Source organism: Myripristis murdjan, chromosome 22 (assembly GCF_902150065.1).
Source record: "Myripristis murdjan chromosome 22, fMyrMur1.1, whole genome shotgun sequence".
Taxonomy (NCBI): domain Eukaryota; kingdom Metazoa; phylum Chordata; class Actinopteri; order Holocentriformes; family Holocentridae; genus Myripristis; species Myripristis murdjan.
Window position 1 is genome coordinate 14,378,180 of NC_044001.1, and position 16,113 is coordinate 14,394,292.

Sequence of the window (16,113 nt, forward strand, 5' to 3'; positions counted from 1 at the left end):
ATATGTTTCCTGACAAAATTGGGTGTAACTCCTTTTCTTTGCCCTGTGTTTTGATCTCATGAAGTAAATAATAGCCCTTAGCCACATTCGCCACAGTAAGTATAGTTGCTGCTTGGTATAAGCACCTCCAAACAGCTTGTTAGGCTGCAAAGCAGAGCCCCTTGCACTGGTTTTGATGTGTTTTCTGCCACACAGTCTTATATAATTTTGTTGTTTAGTTTTTAAAGAAGAATAAATCAGTGAAGAACAAAACAAATAATATGCCACTTACAGTTGGTGGTTGCAGTTTATTTTATAGTCTGTGAGGTGACCTTCCTCACAAACAGTCATTATTTGTAGATCATCGTGCCCCCATAGTAGGATCAAATAGTGTCCTTTTAAGCCTTTGCTGTAGTGATACTAATAGAAACATGTACCAGTGGAAGCCAGGATGATATGTAGGAGCATGGATCCTATGCTGCTATAACTGACTTATCATGACTCATCTACAGTATCAGTCATACACACCAATATATGGTTGCATCACTACGACTGCAGCCATGTGTCACAGCTGCAGTGCAGAGCTTTCCATTGATGAAAGCACCAGCGCTTTAGAGTGGATTTAAAGGAATTCAAGCAGAGCTGAAACAGCACATCACTGAAATCGATGATGCATTTCCACCACAGAATGGTACATCCAGTAAAATTCAATATTATTTTATTTTTTCAAAAGTAAGGAAACAAGAATCTTATATTGAACAAAACAAAGAAAACCACAGTAGCTCTTGCTGTTGGACTCAGTTAGATGTTCACAGTACAGCACACTTTTACAAAACACTGAAAACATAAGCAAAAGTGGAAAACAGAAAAAAAAAAATCTTCTAACTGGATGTTCCCAAATAACCATGCTCTTATAGAAAAATCAACCCAAATTCACCATGGTTTTACAAGTGCCTGCTTGCCTGCAGTTGCCACAAAGCTTCTTTATCTACAGCCGTTTAAAGCAAAGTCAGTTCTTCAGATGTTAATGACCGGAAGTTTCACTTGACATGGCAAGTGTCCAGCCTAAAACTAACATTTATCTCTCAATTTATGTTTAAATATGTGGAAACACAGTTTTTGTTAATTGGGCTGATTTTCCCTTTAATTTTACATATATTCAATAGGCCTCAAGCACTACCACAGGACATGCCTGTTCTGGTGCAACCTCTTGTGTAATTAACTTTACAAATGTACAGACTATTTGCACTTTTAGTAGAAAATAGTCACAACATTGCTTTCATACATACTGAATAGACACAGATTGACTGGCTGTAATTGCTGGGTGTACGGTGTTTGTCTGTTTGTGTCTTTGTTTGTTTGTTTACTGAACTTATGGACGAGCCTTCACGCAGTGATAATTTGGCAACGTGCAGTTCCTGTCTCAGTGGGTGCAGCCACCGTCTTTTGACTGGCTTTCTCAAAGCTACTTTACTACGCTGATGTGCTGTATCCTCCTTTAAGACAAAACTGATGAACTTTCTCATAGTAACTGTAGTTGACAACATTTATCTGAAGTGATCCTTGGTTTGTTTAATTTTAAAACATACTGAAGATAAAAAATACTTCCTTTCTCTTCTTCTGCTCTTGGACTTATAGATTTTCCTTGAATTGGTGATAGAACATTAAAACAGTTTAAAATAAAACAGAAATGACCTTTCCGCTATTTAAAAACCGACAGCAACTGAGTAGTATCACAGTACAGTAATATGCTCTCTGCGCTCTACAGCATGTCTTTTCTTGGTTGCGTTGTCTCTACTCAGCAGTAGTGGTAATTTGCAGGTACAGTAGTGCACACGTACAGTACTCACTAACATTGACATAGAGCAGTTAAGTAGAAAGAGCAAGAGAACGAGGTATATGCATGTCTAAGTGTCTATTTCTGAGTGTGAACAAGACCTGAAACATGAGGAATGCATTAACTAGTGCCATTTTCTTGAGAGAAAATGACAAATGCAGTCAGTACTTTTGATTGTCATTCAGCAGTAAAGTCAGCGGATTTTTCAGGTTTTGGTTTGTAGAAATGTGAGAGTTATCTTTACCCTCTCCCTGTATCCATACATTCATGTTGTTGGCTTATTATAAAAGCAGATTTGCTTAGTATTTTACACGTGAAGGTGTCATTGCTTTTTCTAAATTCGTGCCACCTACTTTGCATCTAACTTTGTAAAGCCTATTTTATGGCTTCTCAGGTAACCAGTTCCTCCTCCTGGTTAAGACGTTGTTTATCTGCCTGCCCCTTCATAACTGATAAGAACAGACCATTGCCTAGCTTATGCTAAAGACAGAAATGTTTGTTTGTAGTTGTTATCAGGGCAATATTCCATTTCTGTCAAAGCAAGTAGCTGTTTTCCTGTGTGACTGGAGCAGTAATCAAAATGAACTTTCTGTGACAGTAGAGCTGCAGTTTAGCTTAGTCTGTATGGGTCAGATAGCTTACGGATGAGTCTTAAAACTAACATTCACTCACTTAGAGGCTAGATGAGGTGATGACTGTTGTGAGCCCTGGCTGGTCTGGAGTGTAACAGGCTAGTAGTCATTTGGGGTAGAGGCAGCAACTACAGAAGATGTTATACTTCAGGCTGTAAGCTGAGCAAAGCTGGACAGGGAGGGGCAAAGTTATGGGAGTCTTATGGGGGTTCAAAGGTCAAAGAGAGGCTGCTGCTGCTGGCTCTGCTCCTCCCTCACTGCCGCTCAAGGAACCAGATCTCATTCTGACGGTTGCTGTGAGCAGGGTTGGTGTAGCCAGCCACAATGAAAGAATCACCGACGCACACACCCGGAGAGTCCAGCACCTCCGCCATGGTGTTGAGCTGATTGATGATGGTCACTTCATTAGTGGCTCCAGTAAAGGCCCTGAGAGAAGGGGGGGATGATGCAAGAGCAAGATCAATTTCCAGTGTCCATGCCAATCACTAATTCTTGCTATAGTGATACATCTGCGTGCTGTCAGATTGTCTTAAGGTGTTTGCTCATTGATCAAGATCAGTGCGAACTGGGAGAGGGCGAGTGTAATGATTCACCTTTTTTCACTGTTTTGTGCTGTGGTTTTTAGGCAACAATTTCGTTTGTGTCGTAGTTTTGGTTGAATAAACTGAACTGACTCAGAATTCGAGTCATTACTTTTTCATTTAAAATTTAATTTCCAACAAATGAACACAAAATGATGAATGGGGACTGTGCCTGGGTTCGGTAAAGGTTGTGGAACAAAGCAACAGAGTGCCTATATATACTGCTTCTGGAAATGTAAGTTATTAGGTCTAATCAATGAAAAGTGATGTTCTACGTTCAAAAATCAAAACTTAACATGCAAGATCTGTGGTGAGGAAAGAAAAATGTTTCACCACACATGCACAGTTTGGTGAAAAGAACTGTGGTTTTTCAGTTTTGGTACAAAATCGGTACACTCCTGTAGTGTTTTGTGGTGGTGGTAGTAATGTTTCTGCTGTTCTCCACTGACCTTGCGTATACAATGGTGGCAGGCCAGACCTCGATGATGATATCGCTGTCCAAAGGTTGTGGGGGCTGGGCCTGGTGGTTTGTGGGAAGGTAGTAGGCTACGGTGACGTCATGGGAGATCACGGAATGGCTCTCATCTGTGTGCACTACTGTGACGATGGGCAGCGTCATGCCCAGGTATTCACCTAAAAATGTCAATGGAAAGAAAATCTTATTGTTGAAAAATGTTGAGAGAGATATTGATTTTTGTTCTGTTGGGTTTATGGCAAATAAAACTGAACAGTGATTACGCAAGACATCAAATATGTGTGTTAAATTTTGCATTATTGGTGGACTCACCTAAAGAGTTCTGCTGGCAGATGTATCTCATTATCCTCATGAAGCCGTAGCAGATGCTCTGTTCATAGGTGTCCTCACGCACTGTGATGCAAGCCCAGTGGCCTTTCTCATAGTGGCGCTTCTCATATAGCACGTCCCCGCACTGGAAAAGCACACACATTGATGATAAGATAAAAAAGAGAGGACTAGGATAAGACTTGCATACCTTGAGATTATATTTTAAAAACAGATTTTTTTTTTTAACGAAACTGAATACTGCAATATCCTCCATTGTAATAAATCTATGATACTACTGATATAAGCCTAACCGTTGTGAGATGTGAGAAAAATAACTCCTCAACATGGTAAAATATTTATCATTCATGACTAGGATTGGGCAAAATAGGCTATATCTATATTACATCAAAATTGCAGTATGATACTTGATACCATCTAAGATTTTGGAGATCACAGTACTGTGACTATGGCCTCTGTTGTTTTTTCCTGGTTTTAAGGCTGCATTGCAGTAATTTGCCTGTTATTTCGCGTTACCTACTTGCTCGGTCATCATATCCACATTATTAATGATTATTAATCAAAAATCTGTTGCGCGTGAAAAACTCATGAAAGCACCAACAGTCATCCCTGCCATTGTCATAATATCGATATTGAGGTAGTTGGTCAAAGTTATTGTGATATTTTTTTTTTTTTTCCATATTGCCTAGCCCCATTTATGGTGTTTCCAAGTTTCTAAGACTACCAGGTCTTCTGCAGAACACTTTGAGACCCATTAAAGCTCGGGCTATGGGAGCTACTGCTTGCTAATTGCTGTCAAAGTGTGTTCTCTATACAAGGCCTGAAACAACACAAAGTATAGAGTCGGTGTTCTAAGAATAGGTGCCGTCTTTGTTTAACCTGAGACGAATGAACTAATTAACTCAAGTTAAACCAATTAGCCCTCTTTTATTTATATGCTCCTCTAGGGAGTTTAAGCGGGTTATTGTATGGGGTGACGGAATTGTCCTTGCTTTGTCAAAAATGAAAAGCTGACTCGTAGTCACAACAGTGGTATTGTATGAGTGGTCATGCTCTTTGTTTGTGTCTGTCTTTTAAGAGGCCTGTTTTGTTTGTCTTAGCTGTAGTATCCTTAGCTTTAGTGAGATGAGATGTGTGTGGGTGGTCCTTGGCTTTAAATACATGGATATGTGAACTGTGTGCATCTCTGCACAGAGGAAAGTTTGCTCTTGGATATGATAGCAAATTGAATAAATCTCCCAGACCCTCGAAATAGGTTGTTATGACCACCATACTTACATACACTTATATATAGACACACACATACACACACACACACACTCACTCACAGATGTTCAGTTTAAAGTCAACAGCTGACCTGACATGAACTAACAACTGGCAGTATCAGATTTACGAAGAACAGCAGGACAAGTTCTGGAACAATTTGTTTCCTCAAAGAGAACATTTAATTTCATCAGCTTCTCCAGTTCTGTTCCAATTTACTTTTTCTGTGCAATGCCTGCATCTGTTAGCTATCCTAGCAGTCCTGCAGAGTAAACTGGAATTCTCTGTCTCACTACTACTCTATTCCCTCTCTCTGACTTGTATTGTCAAGAAAGGTGTTGATTTAGTCCCTGGTGCAGACATATGCCTCACTATGATGAACTTACACTAGATCATCGTTTACTGATTTGGCCAGTCTTCCCTTTTCATGTAGAACTGAAACAAATGGCAGAGATAGTTTGAGTCAGACAGACTTACCTTTTCTTTGCGGGCGATAAGGGTAAAAGGGATGTGTTCTCTCTGAGAGCGTCCCTGGTTATTACTGGTCAGCTGTTGGATGGGTTGAGACATATCTGTTGAAAAACAAATAATAGTTGAATTGAGCAGTGCTTGAGTAATGCTTGATTCTTGAGTAAACTAAACAACAGTCTGGTACTAGTCTGTACATACGCATGTGTTTCTAGATGTCATCTATATTGGACACTGGCCAGTCAACTTTGACTGCATACTTGCAGACAAAGTGGACATTTGACCTTGTAAGAGAAGCAAGCATGTTCATTTCTTACTTGCACCACCTGCACTAACTAAAACTTATCAAGTTATCTCTGACCTGTGATGCAATATTTACAAACCTACAGCATACATCCTTCAATACAACTTTACTCCCTTCACATTATATCTACTCATGTGGCCTCCAGTCTCCAGTTTGGACAAAACATCCTCATGTATGATAATCTGCTGGCAGGCAGTGCATGTCATTTGTGTGACACAAGGCTGATCTCTGGGGGCCTGGCAGACAGGCAGGGCACTGTGCCGGGATGCCACATAGTGATGTTTATTAGAACTGATGGAGAGGCAACTGGCTAAAGCTGCCCAAGGCCAGGTATAGACTGGTATTATCAGTGTTTCGGAAATACTGCACTGTACTTGCAGTCTCCTCTTCTCCTTCATGAGCTTTACATAGCTTTTTGAGTGCCAATAATGTATCTTGCTACTGTATTTAGCTATGATTTTATATAATAAAGAAGCTGAGAAAAAGCAAACTTTTTTTTAAACATACAACGTCCTGAAGTTCAGATCTGATTTGCCTAATACAGCCTACCTCTGGCCAGCTGTTTGCCAGTGATGCAGGAGTAGCATCAAGGCTCTTGGCTGTTGAAAATGGTTATGGTGACTATAATACTAGTGCAAATAGCCTATATTTTAATGTAACTTTTATCAGAGGAAATTCAAATGTAGTCCATCTGTGGTAGGCATTATGCTTCCCTTGATGATGTTAAAAATGAATCCAGTGTGGGCCTTGTTGGTTAAAAGTGAGTGAGCGATATTTGGTCCTACATTATGTGTCCTCTTTTGCACTGCTACTTATCCACAACGCTCTCACATACATGCAGCATCACACAGTTTGCCCTCCGGAAGGATGATGCCTTCATTGTCAGGTTATATAATGGAAATATTTGACTTTGTGAAAGCGTGACTATGCACAAATGCAGAAGGGTCAACCATAGCTTATCCCATCACATTTTGTTAATCAATACCATTGGGGACAGCTAAGTAAGACTGGTCTATGGTATCCAGATCACTCATGTACCTACGAACTAAGCTATGGTTGGAGGTGTATGTGTGTACCAAATTAGGTGGTCTTTCTCATGTATGGTTACATCCAGGAGAGAGCGCAGATACTTTATCTTCATTTCAATAACAACAACCTTCGATCCTTTACCAGTTAGCCTAACTCAGTAGGGGACAGCTTGCCACTGAAATTGACAGAAAACTGTCCTGAATTTGTCAACCTTGGCAATTGTGTTTTCACGGGCAATGTTTATTAGTTCAACCAAAACTCAGTTTGCTTGTAGGACCATGGATATATTGCATGCATTCCCAGAGTAGCTTATTCCTCCCATGTGCATGCAAAGCTTCAAGTGTTGACTAACCTGTTTTGTTAACAGTCGTTTGTCATGAGACTCCTGAGTACAGTCAGGGAAAAATTTGTTTTATGGGAACAGATAGCAGAAAAAGGGCATACTCGTTGTTTGCAACTAATCTGCTTCAGACACACTGTAAAAATGGAGAAATGCCAGCCCTGTCACAATAGATTATTGAAGGAGCAAAATCAGCTTGCCTCGGAGTGGGTTTGTGTTATTTGCAGTAAGCATACTGCTGCTTAGTTTGTTTGTTGTTGCGTGCTAAGGCACTCTACTTTATTCTTCAATATTGAGTAAGGAAGCTTAAGAAATGGTCCGTTTTCAGCTTTGTTGTCATTTATTTTGGTGTAAACAAATCCTAAAGTAACAGTTGTTGAATAGTGCTTTTTGAAGAATCACAGCCTGCAAGTACCATCCATCAACCTCTTGTTTAAAAGTTGATGGTATTTTCCCCTCTGACCTCAACTTTGCAATGAGCCTTTGTAAACATACTTAGCAAAGAACAGTATAATTTTTGTTTCTAGCAGAATTTGGTTAGAAGGGCGTAAAATCCTATGGTTTGTGTTAGTGAAGGTCTCCCTTATAATGCTACTAGATTGCATGGGCTGGAAAAGCTTAAAGCAAAAGAAAGTGTGTCTGTTTGGTAGTAATGCTTCAACTTAGCCTCAAAGTAGACAGCTATACAGTCTTAGCTCCTTTGCCAGTGAGTCTGTAAACTTAGCTCTATAACTTGATGAACTGAAAAGAAATCTTTGGCAGGACATTTGTTCCTCCCACCCACCCCACCCCAATTAGAGCAAAGACGTCTATTGTGGGCTTGGCCCTTAGTGGCCTATGTCCTTAGCTACAGTACTCAAGTGCAGGATTTAGCAAACAGATCCCCAGTACCATTACAGGCAAGGTAGCTAATCCCTTTGAGTCAGAAAGCTCAAGCTAGTGATTTCATTCTAAGTCCTCAATTGGTGTTGCAATGTGAGGCAAGAGGGACAAGGATGTGACAGTCTGTGTTACTCGATCTCAGTAGGGAGCAGTAGACCATAAATACATTGAGAAATGCATATCATAAACAGGATGAACTACTGAAGAGGGCTTTGCGTTTGATATTTCATTTGCAGAATTTTTTTTACACCTTAAGGGGGCAGGTTACATAGGAAAATTGGGGGATTTTGTTGCTGTAAGGAAGAAATAAAAGTTAAATTTATCTCAATGTGTCTATTGTTCAGATTTGTATATCCCAGATCAGTGATTAGCAGCTATTTGGAATGTTCCAGACTTAAAAACAATTGTTGTTGTGTCTTGCTGAACAACTCCTGGACCGGCCTGTGCTTTCAAATCAAATCACTGAAACTGTGGGTTTAAATTACTACGACACTGATTTTTTTTTTTTTTTTTTTTTTAATTTTATAGGCCTACCCAGCATTTGGGGGAAAGCGACACTTAACCTGACTAAATCATCCTTGATTGATGGCTGAAAATAAGTGATAATTGTACTTTCTGAAAAACAGTATGTGATGCTTTCAGAGTGGAAAGTTTGAATTATGTGCATAAGGAAATGTGTATTTTTTTCAAGGAGAAAAATGCCATTTTGTATAAGAACAGATGCAAAATTACATGTAAGAGAATGAAATCATGCTGACACTTCAAATGCATGGTACATTCTATTTTAGAAAGTATGTGTGTGCACATTTCTTTGAGAGATCTGCCTTATGGACAGCTGTATGCTATAGTCGGACTCAGACACCAGAGTGGTTTGCTTGAGGCCACCTTTTCTGCTCATGGGATGTTGCGAAGTTCAGCCCCATGTGCCCCGTCCACATTCCAGACACAAGTAGGCCACACAGGCAAACACATACACATGGACATATGGACACCGACATACACACACCACAAACACTGCCACTGGGGTGTGAACAGGGCGTAATTCTGGATGAAAATCTGCTCATTTGTATTCATAAGCAGACCCTCTGACTGAGCAGGCACAAGGAGATTGGTCTCCCTTACTTTGTTTGGCTTCGATCACAACAGTCTACTCTGTTTTCAAATGAGGTGAAGGGGCGATTGGGTCACAGTGTTCTGAGGAAAGCCTTAAACCTCAAGCACAAGTTACAAATCCAGTCAATTCAACAAAACAAGAAAAGAAATGCAAGACAAGCCCCTCCTATACAGGCCTCTGGAGCCACACAGCCAACAAGGTGAATTTAGCAGAATTGAACAAAACACCGGACCTAAACAGTGAGAGTAACCAGAGAGCAGTCATCCTGGGAAGGTGATAATGGCTGCACACTTGTTCCTTAAGACACCTTTACTTAAGAAATACTGGGTCAGTGTTACAGCAGTGTAATTATGAAGGACTGAGTACATCAAGTGGCAAAGTAATGTTTTTTTTTCTTTTCTTTTGCATTATTTGTTTTTATCAAATTAACCCAAGTGTGGATTATTCACTGACAATATAGCTACCAGTCATCACTCTTTTACTTTTCTTTCCACCAATGTGACATCTCCTGCACCTCTGGCCTGCATAAAAGGGTTTTTATTGCATCAAATGTCATTTCTCAATACAGCTTCAAGTTCAAGTTTATTTAAAGTCCAATATCACTGTTTACAGTCTCAAAGGGCTTTACATGCCCACAAATTTACAACAATACCGGACGACACCCCGTGACTTAATGCTTATAGCAGGCAAGAAAAAATTCCCCCCAAAATACAGTTTGATCCAACATCACTGAAGTGACATTTAGACTGCCCTTCATCCCGTATGGAACTTGCTCTATTTTGCCTGTGGGCTGTACTCAAAACTTTGTGTGTTCTTGAATAGCAAGAGTGAAGTATGATCTAGCCTATTTTTCTGTTCACAAAGGATTAGAAATTGGAGTGGCCAGATATACTGAAAATTAATAATAATAATAATGATAATGATAATAATAATAATAATAATAATAATAATAATAATACAAAGTATAAAAAACTCACTATCTCTCTGTAATGCATGCATTTCTTATCCAATCAAAGTGGCTCATTTATTACTGCTTCATGAGTGCTTTGACTGTCACTTGACACTTTGTTCATTTCATCTTAACAGATGGGTTTGAAATCAATCTTCAACCCAGTGAATAAAAACAAAAGCCAATGCAGAATTATAGAATTGAGAAAAATTAACATTTACTCCCATAGAGGCCACATGCCTCGGAAAATAAATAAATAAATAAATAAATAAATAAATAAACTTCTAGCAGATTAATCTCACATGCTTCAACATCTCTCCACACTTTGTTTCCCCTTTGGTTAAACAAGCAGCCACTTTGTATACTAAATGTCAGATATACTGTATGTTTAAACTTGTTGTACTGTTCATGTTCTGGTGAAGCTGGCTACTTTAACACTGAAAGAGGCTAAATATTTATCACTATAAGGGGACAGTGCCATTTACTGTAACAATACTGCATACTTAGAGACTTTTAGCCACAATTTTGTGAACTTTATGAGTGAAAACTGCCTCCTGATCACTGCCATGGCTTTTTACTTTACAGTCTTTATTGGTATCCATACAAAGTATGAGAAAATTCTCTCTCTTGCTGTGTGTGTGTGTGTGTGTGTGTGTGTGTGTGTGTGTGTGTGTGTGTGTGTGTGTGTGTGTGTGTGTGTGTGTGTGTATGCAACAGTAAGCATGACAGAAGACAGGGCTGCAGGCTCTTAGATCTTAACATGCATTGCTTATCCAAATGTTTCCATTCAAAGGACTTGCAAATTGATACACATAGGACAGCAGACCTTAATTTGAAAAGTGTGTCCCGAATAAACCCATCTAAGAAGCATTATATATATATATACTGTGACTAACTATACATTATTGTGCAAATTTACAGTAAGTGAGATAATTGTGAAATGTAGCTATCCCTCGCTTTTCTCTAGGGATATAGAAAAACATCCCTGGAACATCAGGGACACCCTAAGGTCCGTGTGCGCCATATTTATTGCTCACACTCATTTCACTCTTGAAAGTTTAGCCTACATGCTGAGAGTTACACTTTTTTCTATACGTTCTTACGTGCTTTGCTCTACATTTAAAGCATTAACAGGGCTTATTGTTTTGTCTACAGTGGAAGCATATGTTGCCTGGACTGAAAGAGACAATGTATAGTTGTAGCAGGAACTGGCTGTCGATCTCACTCCCTCCAAAGTAGGTCGCTAGCTATATGGTGGCACGCCTATAGGAGGTTAAAACAAGTGAACTGACTAGTTAAAACATGTCTGCAGTAAGTGTTGTTATCGCCATGTTTATAAGTTAGCTACCTCTCACACGGAGTTCTCACTGTATTACACGCCAAATAAGACGAGTGGACCACAAGAACGGGGGGTATAAGAATAGAAATATACTGGACAGTGTGTTTTCTACCTGAGAGGGTTACTGTACATATATATATACACTATCTTTTTTTTTTTTTTTTTTTTACCTTGAGGAACTTCCACTTGGTGTCCCCTCGCTATGTCCTGCCAGTAGTGCAGCAGTCGGTTCGGGTCCTCGTCCTCCTCCATCGTCTCACCTTCCTCTTCAAGGCTCCCATTGCCCGAGTCTGACAGCTGGTCCTCGGTGAAAGACTCCAGGTCCTCCAGCGTGATCATCCCGGGTCTGGATCCCGGTTCCGACCCGTTAGCTTCACTACCGCCGCCGCCATTTAATCGGCAGCCGCCTCGGTCCATCTCTCAGTTTGTAGGGTTACTAACTATGCGAAGGGACAGATAAGACACACTGACCGCCGTGTCTTTAAAAAAATAAATAAATAAAAAATAAAAAAAACACCAATGAATGAATGAACGTATCCAGATATAACGCCTTATATCTTTGCCGATGTATTGTTTGGATCTCCTTGGGTTATCTAGTCCGGATTAGGACTAACGGTTACTTCTTCTTTGTCAAAAAACTAGGCAGGAGGCTGCATTTCCCGGCGCAAGTATGCATGTTGCTATATGGATATACATACACGGTTTCATATAGGAATACAATAATCTCATTCGTTTGCTAGGATTTGCTAATGTCCTCGACACACCGCAAACTAATCTCGTCGCCTTGTCCGTGCGGTGCGTGCCTGCTTGCCATGGCCGGGGTGACTGAGATGTTTATAGCAGATGAAGGCGAACCACGTGACGCTCTGGGCCCCCACTGCCCCCTCCTCCTCTTCCTCCAGCCCAGGAGGATAAATACCCCTTTCCAGCCACCTGAACCTCAATCCAGACATTTAATCAAGCCAAGAGGGGCCATGACTTACAGACGACGATTAAATTATTGCAATAACTAAATGGTATTCTTCTGCCCGTCGCTGTAGCTCTTGAACAGCAGCTGCAAAGTTAGCAGTGCTGCATGGATGATGAGTTTCCAGCAGCACCTTTACCATGTATCACATTGGATTTCAAAAGTCCTTTCAAGGTCCTTAGGGGCTTCCACCCAGCAAATGAGCAATCGTGTAGTTGCTGTATAATTTAATTCACTATAATTTCTGTTAAAAGTGTGATTATTTTAACATTATGCTTTCATCTCGCTATTTTGATTCTGTTTTTTGATAAGATGTCAGACATCTTATCAGTTTGATACTTAAATGAAAATATGCTTTCATGCTAGTGTCGCAAGGGCACAAATGGGCAGCCGCTGCTTGACAAAAGAGAACTTGTACATCCTGAATATGAAAAAAGTTAGAAAAACCCCAGCTGTATTCAACATGAAGGAATGGACCTGTCTCTTAAACACCATATTCGATGACTTGATTCCCCATGGATAGGCTGCTTTAATTTTGTGATTGCACCTTTATGCCAGAATTCGTTAAAAAAAAAAAAAATCACTCTATAGGGTAGGATGTGTACCCAAATGCTGCTCAAGTGAAATTTTGTGAAATGTAGCCTCTTGTATCAGAAAGGGGAAAACAGTTTCTGTCCACACATTGATCCCACATGTCAGTTTCTATTCACACAACAGTTAAAAATACATTCACATTCTGTACAGAAAATGCATCTGGAAGTCATTTATGTGCTACACACTGCTCCAGTAATACATAGCATTGTATTTATCTGATTATTTGTCCCAGTCCCTTTTCAAAACATGACTGCATTGTCAACAGGACAGCATACTGGCAGAGGGAGAGAATGACAGGCGGGAGAGGGAGTGTGTGTATGGCTCCACCCTTGTCTTGGAATAATCTATAGAGGAATGAGCAGACACCTACTACCACAATGTAAAATACACTGTAAGCTATGATATTGCATTACAATCATCTTAAGCCCTCAATCCCTCTTTACACATGCAATCTGGCACTTTGTTCTTCTTTTTTGCTCATAATAATGCATTTTTTTTTATAACTGTTACATGTATGCTGTGTACATGCTTGTGTACATTTGTGTTTATGTTTATTGTTATTTTTATCACGTGTATGCCAGTCAGCAGACTCTCCCGACTGCTTGGGGCTAATAAAAAAAGAACCTGAGTGCCTGGTGGGAAGATTAGGCAGGATTTGCTCTGACCCTTGTTGCTGTGACGGCTGGGCAGCCACCATGTGGCAGCCTTCAGTAAGCACGTACAGTAGGGAGGAGATTATGTAATCCCCTGCATATACACATACAGAGACGTACACACACATACACTGATGCACTTTTGCGTGCAGACATGCTACTATACTGTTCAATGTGGGCAGTTAATAGCCCCCCTTACACCTACTTCAGTGGAGTTTATGCTTTTTATCCCTTTGTTTTTTACAGTTCACAGCAGGATTTCATACACCCCTGTTGCATATTTGTCTGTCTTTATGTGTGTCTCTGCCCCGATTGATGACAGTCCTCCAAATCCAATGAGCGCCCTTCCTACAACAATTGGGTTTCACCACATATGGCTTGACATTGCATGTTGGAATGCTCCGCAACTCATTTGAGCAGACCAACCTGTTTTTTTTCCCTCTCTTATACAGACACAGACTCACATATACATGCACACACACAACACACCCAGAAGTCCCTCCCATCTTTCACATGTATGAGTTTAAGTAAGCTTTCTGTAGGTTCTGTTATTAATAGCTGCCTACAGACGGGCTTTTTGACTGACTCCCTACGTCACTTAGCTCCGTGCTCCTCAACCAGTCAGCTGTAGCCCTCCCACTGAGCATGCTCTGTGATGGTGTTGGTGTTTGGCACTCATCCTCTCCTCCCCTCTTGAGAATCTTTGGCTTATATCCTTATAGCAACCTAAATCCAACATTGTAAAAAACACATCCATGTTTGTTTTACCATTACTTCTGAGGATCTCTGTTGCCTACATTTGTTCTTAACCTCTTGCCCTCAGTTCAGCTCTCATCACTACATGCCTAAGCTTAAAGGTGCTACCGTTAGCATTTTTAATCATCAATATATCATTATCTTATTAGTTGTAATGCGTTACTGTGGGGGTTCCCACTGAAAGTTGATGACTTCCAGGACTGTGAAGTTATGTCTATGTAGGCCTACAGTAAGCTGTTTAATAATTTAATAACTTATATTTCAATGTTTAAAAAATACAGAGGATAGTTTTAAGGTGTTAATAATCAGATTGACTGATAATTACCACCTTTAAGCAGCTGGCTTCGATTTTAATGCTCAAAAATGTTTATGACTCTCAGCATTTGATTGAGTTATTGCAATTGATATGATGATTATTGATGTGGTCTTTCAACATTGAAAGTCATGACATTGATATCCAGAAACCCTCTATATCACACCAGAGCTATCGCTGTTCTCAACATTGTGACAACATTTCCCATAAACCCTGTAGTGTCCCATCACAAAGAGTTGTTGCTGTACTTTGATTTCTCCTTCAGTTTTCTGAGGATGATGACCATGCCAGCCTTTCACTCGTTACAACATCTGTACTTGTGAGAAACATCCTCCACTCTGATGCTTCCTCCTCCTGTTTTCTGCCATAAAGCGAGCTCCCTTTATGCCGTGAAACTGTGCAGCAATTTCCCTGTGAACTCTGGCCTGGTGTCAGAATAAAACGTTGTGTCTATGCCTGTAGAGGCTGCCGAACTTCTAAGTGGTTACTTTAATTTACGGTAATTACACAAATTTCTCCAAGTTATGTGGTAATGATATGGTGATGTCATAAAATGCTACATGTAGTACATTTAATCCTTAACCTAATGCGAACTCTAGCCTTAACCCCAACCCCAAATTATCCCTTTAAAGAAGTGAGGTCTAGGCAGAATGTCACTCTGCAAAAAAAATGTGACAACTCAAAACACAAACTGTTGAAAGCAGAGGGATCTGATTGTTTGTGCGTTCACACTTTAAGACTTTGGGATTAAATCTGTCTTGTGTATTTGTATTCTCTCCAAAAATGAATACTACATACTGAGTACTGTTATAGAGTAGATATGTTTAATCATAGATTAATCTGCATTATTTTCATCTTACCCCCAAAATATCACAGAGTGAATTTGTTTAGGCTACTTCATTTGACCCTGTCTTTTGTCACCATTTATCCTCCTCCTGTTATTTTACAGAGGCTTAAGCCATAGGCTGTTAATATGTCTGTGCTGTTCTTGTTTATTATATGTTGCCCTAAACATTCTCAGTATTTTTACTTGAGTCTCCATCATATGTGATTATAAGTGGAGTAATCAGGTTCTTTTCCCTGTTTTTTTTTTTTTTTTTTTTTTTTTTTTTTCATCTTTATAGCCTTCCATTCTTTTAACTGGAACAGTTTTCTTTTGTCAGTCTATTATTCTCTGCTCATTCTACATAGACAAAAAAGCAACCCCATTAATCTGTCTCTTGCTAATCTCATAATCTGGAGCTGACCATATCTGCTTCCCATGTTTTCTCTTTGTTGTCACATTTTTGATGAAATTATGCTTTGTTGTTG

General features: G+C 39.8%; 2 protein-coding genes across 2 annotated transcripts in view; one reads left to right on the forward strand and one right to left on the reverse strand.

The window, feature by feature from the left end:
• The window catches only part of fancm (FA complementation group M), a 44,664-nt gene that overhangs the window by 3,986 nt on the left and 24,565 nt on the right, over positions 1-16,113 (forward strand). The window lies entirely within an intron of this gene.
• Positions 681-12,343, reverse strand: soul3 (heme-binding protein soul3). The gene is made up of 5 exons (XM_030044166.1): positions 11,690-12,343; positions 5,572-5,666; positions 3,817-3,958; positions 3,479-3,662; positions 681-2,874 (listed from the first exon to the last, which is right to left on the reverse strand). The coding sequence occupies exons 1-5, from the start codon at positions 11,934-11,936 to the stop codon at positions 2,703-2,705; spliced, it is 840 nt and encodes a 279-aa protein (XP_029900026.1). The 5' UTR covers positions 11,937-12,343; the 3' UTR covers positions 681-2,702.

What these genes read in the sequence shown, in the direction of transcription:
- soul3 (XM_030044166.1), bottom strand. Translation starts at nt 11,936, where the DNA reads ATGGACCGAGGCGGCTGCCGATTAAATGGCGGCGGCGGTAGTGAAGCT. An exon ending in CCAAGTGGAAGTTCCTCAAG is followed by an intron (nt 5,667 to 11,689) that starts GTAAAAAAAAAA and finishes GTTTTTCAACAG; the next exon opens with ATATGTCTCAACCCATCCAA. An exon ending in CTGCCAGCAGAACTCTTTAG is followed by an intron (nt 3,663 to 3,816) that starts GTGAGTCCACCA and finishes TGACATTTTTAG; the next exon opens with GTGAATACCTGGGCATGACG.